The 7311-nt window shown below is 37.6% G+C and overlaps 1 protein-coding gene across 3 annotated transcripts in view; it reads right to left on the bottom strand.

The window, feature by feature from the left end:
* Positions 1-7311, bottom strand: part of hsf1 (heat shock transcription factor 1) — a 21690-nt gene that overhangs the window by 11973 nt on the left and 2406 nt on the right. For all 3 annotated transcript variants that reach the window (XR_001609677.1, XM_016277884.1, XM_016277885.1), the window contains exons 2-4: positions 6150-6258; positions 5374-5510; positions 3800-3918 (exon numbers count right to left, since the gene is read on the bottom strand). Coding sequence is in view for 2 of the 3 variants with exons in the window: in XM_016277884.1 (XP_016133370.1) it covers positions 3800-3918; positions 5374-5510; positions 6150-6258 (365 nt within the window). In the remaining variant the exon portion in view is untranslated. The remainder of the gene's footprint in view (positions 1-3799; positions 3919-5373; positions 5511-6149; positions 6259-7311) is intronic.

Raw genomic sequence — 7311 nt, 5'->3', positions numbered from 1 at the left:
TATATATATATATATATATATACACACACATTAGGGCTGTGCAAATAATCATAAATAAAAATAATTATTTCAGTCCTTCTACTTTCATGTTTAATTCAATGTGTTACTTGCCGTAATTGAGTGATTATGTGAAAAATGTACTAGCAATTTCTGAGTGAAAAAGATTTCCAGGTAAATCAGTTTTTTTTTTTTCAGTGTAAATTTGAGTGACGTCATCTGTGCCTGACATTCATCTCATGGACTCCCTGCAGACGGGTCTCTTATATCGAGCAAGAGACAGAGATTATGACAGGCCTCAGCTGCATTATATTTATAACCCAACGTCGCTCGTCTGTAAAACAGCAGAGTGCAGGAAGAAGCTATTTAAGAGCCCCCTCCTCCCATCATGTGACCTTCCCCCACTCACCCCTCAGCAGATGGGACGGGGGTTTATAGAGGCAGGTGTGGATTCCAGTAAGCAGCGTGATCAGACCTTTCCCAAATCTACATTCAGACTCAGAATGACACAAATTCGAGGCAATTGCCTTTCAAATCTTAATCAAAATCTCCTGCACGCCAAAACACTTTCAAAAACCTAACAACAATCCAATCAAAAATCCAACTAAAAATATGACTGTTACCATAATAATTTAAAATAATCACAATTTGTCTCAGTTGTTCGAAGGCATTGTAAATAATTGTATAATTTTAAATTCTGATTAAAAGGCAAGAAAATAAGTAAAAAAAAAAAAAAAAAATGAAATAATAGAATTACCAACAATATATTTTACGGTTTGATGATATTTCACACTGAACTTTGATAACTTAATTTATGAATAAATTAGCCATTATGAATTAGCGTTATTCTATTATTTTTCTATATGTTGGCTGCATATTGATTAAAAATACACTTCTGTGCTAATGTATTTTATATATATATATATATATATACACATGTTAAAAAAAATGTAACAACATTAAACATATTAAATATATTGTGTTAAATTAAATACCGTACAAGCTCCATTTGGACACTCCAATGGAAGCTGGGGCAAACTTACAGAAATAAAATACAAGCATTATTGAATATTGAATTATTAAATACTATGAATACATACTAAATATAAATCAATTTCCATATATTTGTATTATTTAAATATTTAGAAAATTTTCTTAATTTGACATGTTAACACGTTAGCTACAGCAGCCATTCTGAAAACATATTACATTCATTGACTTGAATTTAAAATGTATAATTAAATTAACTTCAGAACATTAGAGAGACTGACCTTTTTTTTTTTTTTTTTTTAACGATTAAGATGACTTGTTGGATTTTAGAAATCTGTAACATATTGAGAGGACTAAAACCCCAAAATCAATGCAAAACTGAGTTATTGCAGAGGTGACACATCAAAGCAGACATCATCCGTAATATTCTGCCTGTGTGTGTACCAGCCGACCACTTCTGTGTATGCGTGCGTGTACCCGTTTTTCTATTCTGGTGGGGACTTAAACCTGAATACACACAGACTCATGGGGACTCATGTCATGGTGGGGACATAAATTGAGGTCCCTACGGGTAAACAAACTAATAAATCACACAGAATAAAGTTTTTTGAAAATCTAAAAATGCAGAAAGTTTCCTGTGAGGGGTAGGTTTAGGTGTAGGGTTGGTGTAGGGCAATAGAATATACGGTCTGCACAGTAGAAAAACCATTACGCCTATGGAGAGTCCCCACAAGGATAGCAAACCAGACATATGTGTGTGTGTGTGTGTGTGTTTTTTTGTGACAAATGAGGACATAAATTTGTATAATGACAAAGGTATGACATAGGTATTACAAGGAGAAGTTGACTTTTCAGAACATTACCCCATGTCCCCACTTTTCAAAACGCTTATGAATCACACAGAATGGAGTGTATTGAAAATCTGAAATAGCACAAAGTTTCCTGTGAGGGGTAGGTTTAGGTGTAGAGTTGGTGTAGTAGGGCAATAGAATATACGGTCTGTACAGTATAAAAACCATTACGCCTATGGGATGTCCCCACTTTTCACAAAAACAAACCTGTGTGTGTGTGTGTGTGTGTGTGTGTGTGTGAGAGAGACAAACCCTAGAGACCCATCCAGCTGTGAGAGCGGATAGTGACAAAATGCCTTCAGACAAGCTGAGAGCAGCTGCCGAAATACGTCACACTGGCATGAGGAAGGCCGTCTGTTTTAGAGCCATGACTAACAGGGTTTAAAAAGGTGAAGCATTAATAAGCGGTCACAAACCCAGCAGAGATGCAGAGATTATCACATCTTAAGTGTTACACTTTGAACTGCTATTGATATCAACCCGGCTTAAGACTAACCGCCTGGCTGTCTGGCTGTCAACTGTTACATCAGTCAAACTTTTCCCAGTAGGTTAAGGAACTACATGAATGCCAGTTTAGACTAAATTAACCCAGAACCGGAAGAGGAAATGGAGAAGGAGTCAAATGTGTTGGCCAAACCTAAATGCAATGTGACTTACTGTTTGAGGGTGCTGATTTTGGAGTCCATTGACTCCTGCTTGCCCTTTATGAACTGGACATCTGTGATCATTTTAGACATTTCTTCAGTGTTCAAGTCCTCGTGTTTAATATTTGACACCTGCAGATGGACACAATGAAAACGTCAAAGATACGAACTGAGGAGTGTGCATGTGTGTGATTGGAGGGCTGAGTCGAGTCTGTCATGACCCGTTTCTGAACCCTCGCATAGTGGAAAGCATGTGTTAACGGTTTGATTTCCGCCCCGAGCTGGACATTTGGACAGAGCGGGAGAGGAAATACTATAAATCGGAGGGCTGGAAAGTGGCGTCGATGGAGCATCAGAGTGACGCCAGATTAAGTGCCCCAGAACCTCGGCCTCTAATCCACGCGTCTCCAGCTGGCTTCCTCTCAGACCTGCTGATTATCACAATCTGTCACTGAGCCAACATGAAAAAGAGGGACATCGGGATTCAAAGTGGCCCGAGGAAACCCAGCAGAGCACATGGAAACCATCACACACAAAAAACTTGACCTGGTTACCAATGACCAGACTCAGAAACTTCTGAATGGAAATATACAAACCACAAATATCCGACCAGAAGAGTGTTTCTTAAATGGTCTGGTTAATTCCTGCTTTCCATTTACTCCATTATACTAAATATATTTTGAAAATTCATTTATGTTTACATCCCCCGCCAATTCATTTATATATTTATATTTTCCCCCTTAAACTTTTTAATTTCAAAGCCTCCCAAAAACAACGATCCCCTTACAAGAGCAGCTACATAGTTTAATGTACAAGTATGAAACATGCATTAATTGTGACGATACAAAGACATGTTATATTATGTTTTTATATATTATATTATCATGATGCAGATTTGCATTTAATACAAACCCTAGAGACCCATCCAGCTGTGAGAGCGGATAGTGACAAAATGCCTTCAGACAAGCTGAGAGCAGCTGCCGAAATACGTCACACTGGCATGAGGAAGGCCGTCTGTTTTAGAGCCATGACTAACAGGGTTTAAAAAGGTGAAGCATTAATAAGCGGTCACAAACCCAGCAGAGATTAACCCACATTCACATCTTAAGTGTTACACTTTGAACTGCTATTGATATCAACCCGGCTTAAGACTAACCGCCTGGCTGTCAACAAGCCAACTGTTACATCAGTCAAACTTTTCCCAGTAGGTTAAGGAACTACATGAATGCCAGTTTAGACTAAATTAACCCAGAACCGGAAGAGGAAATGGAGAAGGAGTCAAATGTGTTGGCCAAACCTAAATGCAATGTGACTTACTGTTTGAGGGTGCTGATTTTGGAGTCCATTGACTCCTGCTTGCCCTTTATGAACTGGACATCTGTGATCATTTTAGACATTTCTTCAGTGTTCAAGTCCTCGTGTTTAATATTTGACACCTGCAGATGGACACAATGAAAACGTCAAAGATACGAACTGAGGAGTGTGCATGTGTGTGATTGGAGGGCTGAGTCGAGTCTGTCATGACCCGTTTCTGAACCCTCGCATAGTGGAAAGCATGTGTTAACGGTTTGATTTCCGCCCCGAGCTGGACATTTGGACAGAGCGGGAGAGGAAATACTATAAATCGGAGGGCTGGAAAGTGGCGTCGATGGAGCATCAGAGTGACGCCAGATTAAGTGCCCCAGAACCTCGGCCTCTAATCCACGCGTCTCCAGCTGGCTTCCTCTCAGACCTGCTGATTATCACAATCTGTCACTGAGCCAACATGAAAAAGAGGGACATCGGGATTCAAAGTGGCCCGAGGAAACCCAGCAGAGCACATGGAAACCATCACACACAAAAAACTTGACCTGGTTACCAATGACCAGACTCAGAAACTTCTGAATGGAAATATACAAACCACAAATATCCGACCAGAAGAGTGTTTCTTAAATGGTCTGGTTAATTCCTGCTTTCCATTTACTCCATTATACTAAATATATTTTGAAAATTCATTTATGTTTACATCCCCCGCCAATTCATTTATATATTTATATTTTCCCCCTTAAACTTTTTAATTTCAAAGCCTCCCAAAAACAACGATCCCCTTACAAGAGCAGCTACATAGTTTAATGTACAAGTATGAAACATGCATTAATTGTGACGATACAAAGACATGTTATATTATGTTTTTATATATTATATTATCATGATGCAGATTTGCATTTAATTTCTGACTGTTACAAATTAAACTGATTTATGATTAATCCAATGATTTCCGACCATTATTTAGATTTACATTAAATTTAGTAAATGTGAAAGAATAGGTTGAAAGATGATAAAAATTAAATTTGATAAAATACATTTTAAATATTTAGTAAAATATTTCTGGACCCTAGTTTGAAAACCTTGTCCAAGTGTCCAAGAACATATTTATTAAAGTCAGAAAATGGCAAATATATCACTCAAATTGATCAAGCGTACATGACAGAGAAAAAAAAAACCTTCACTGCTAGTTACACACCTAAATTACAAACTACATGTAATGTTGGAAAGCCTTTGCTAGAGCCCAGTAAGAAAAGTTCATTTATAATCCCACTTTATTATGTTTTCCATTCTGGCAAATGTTTATTCATACGTGAAATGCTGCAGGTTTCAAAGCCAAACATGAGCAGAAGGGAATCCCCCAAAACCCAGATCAATTCAGACCACATTAGTAGTCTGGCATCATGACTGTGTCCTTAATGAGCTTCAGCCTGACTGTAAAGCTGCTTTGGATCAAAAAAGCCCCTTCGAAATACCAACTAATTGTAAGATCATTCAAAACTCAAGGTCACTGTGGCTCCTCTCTCATATATTCTCAGATGTTTCAGAAATCAGGAAGGCCATCAGGAAGATGAGTTTCTACCTACCGTTGTGACTTTCCTCTTGATGTTCTCCAGCAGATGCTCCTGTCCGCGGATGAAATATGGATGCTGGAATTCTGTGTCATCTTTCTCTGGTTTTACCAGCCCACCCTGCTCGATATGGACAACTTTCCGAAAACCATCTATGAGGAATATATTAACATGTTATAAGCACAGATATCATATATTAACTGCTTTTGGCTTTAAACTCAATAAGTTTTTAAGCGTATAAAGAATACAGCACCCAAAATAAGCATCTGAGCACCTTGAAAAGTGCTCTATAAATAAAATGTATTATTATTATCAAATATATCTAAACTGTTAAATGTGGACAATCAGGGACTAACATAATGAAACACTGTAAAGCGGTTTTGAGACAATGCGTTTTGTGAAAAAAAAGCTATAGAAATAAACTTAACTTAAAATATTGATATTCATCCATATTTTTGGATTTTCCAACAAAAGACAAATGAAAATCATCCATACTGACTGCACCCAAAGTCAGCCTAAACATTTATTCTAAAACTAATCATTGGGCATAAAACTTCATACATATTGTGCATAATCAAATCAAAATCTGAATTTATTTTCAAAGCACTTTAAAAACCATAGAGTGTACCAAAGTGCTGTACAATAAAAAAAAAATACAATACATAAAATAGAGAAAAATTAAATATCAAATGAAACATAGAAATTAAAAAAACATCACAGATACATCTGCTCAAGCTTAATGATCTTTAAAAAGAGCTGGTCAATTAGATACAGAATTCTCTTATACTTACACATATTGAGCTGGCGAACAAAACTGGCCATGTTATTGTGCTTAAAATATTTCGGCAGAACCTCTTTGGAAAACCTGCTCTGGTCGAACACATGAAAGCTGTTGCCGCTCTGAAAAACACATCAGAAATGATTGAAACATCAACAACAGATCAACAAGATGTCCAAAGATTCCAAACACCTTCAGTTCATTCTGAAATTGAAACAGATGTATAGCCTTTCCAGAAGGTAAGCATCAGGCAAATCCACTTATAATACTCCATCCAGATTTAGACAAGAGGCAAATACTATTAAGTCAATACTTTTTACACGTTCTTTCTTATCAGAGTTTATTTTATCTCTGGCTTAAATGAGACATATTATGCCCCTTTTTACAATGTGTAATATAAGTATCTGGTGTCCCCAGAATGTGTCTGTGAAGTTTCAGCTCAAAATACTCCACAGATCATTTATTATATTATTTTGAAAATGCCTATTTTGAGTGGAAGCAGAAACACGCTGTTTTTCGGGCTGGTCTCTTTAAATGCAAATTAGTTGCTGCTCCCCGCCCCCTTTTCCAGAATAGCGCTGTGCCATTACAGCTCGGACCTGCTAAAAACATCAGTTTTGGTTCTGATTATCATGTTTATCGCGCTGAAATCATGCGTTTTAAACCATATGAGTCTAAACTTCTGATATACGGTTTTCTTAGAGCACACATCCGAAGCACACGCACAGAAAGTGGCTGTCACAGCATGTGAGTACTAAACTAAGTTCTCATTCACACACAAGTTTACGTTAAAAACTCACACGAGTTACAAAAACAGTCGGTTATGTCTGTGACGGTAAACAGCTGGGAAATAATTCACATGTTTATTTTAGATCTGTGTGGCAGCAGCATTATACTGTAAATAAATCAATAAATCCACTGCTGTCTTGTCTCCTCTGAGGCTGGGACTGTAAATAGTGGTCTGTGCTCGTCTGTGCAGCCAAAGACAGAACAGTTAGCAGGTTTTGCTCAAACTTTCGCCATGGCATTAGAACTAGTACACCGTTGTCGCTTGCGAAAACACAATAATGGTGCCGTGGGTAGAAACTTACAGATTAAGGGGCGGTAATATTATAATGAGATCCCTTTGCCACATCACCAAGGGAGCGAAATCAGACGCGCTCGTTTTCTCAGAC

This window comes from Sinocyclocheilus grahami, unplaced genomic scaffold (assembly GCF_001515645.1).
Source record: "Sinocyclocheilus grahami isolate Dianchi unplaced genomic scaffold, SAMN03320097.WGS_v1.1 scaffold116.1, whole genome shotgun sequence".
NCBI classification, from domain to species: Eukaryota; Metazoa; Chordata; class Actinopteri; order Cypriniformes; family Cyprinidae; genus Sinocyclocheilus; species Sinocyclocheilus grahami.
The sequence above is the reverse complement of the archived record's forward strand: the minus strand, read 5'-3'. Positions and strand labels throughout refer to the sequence as shown.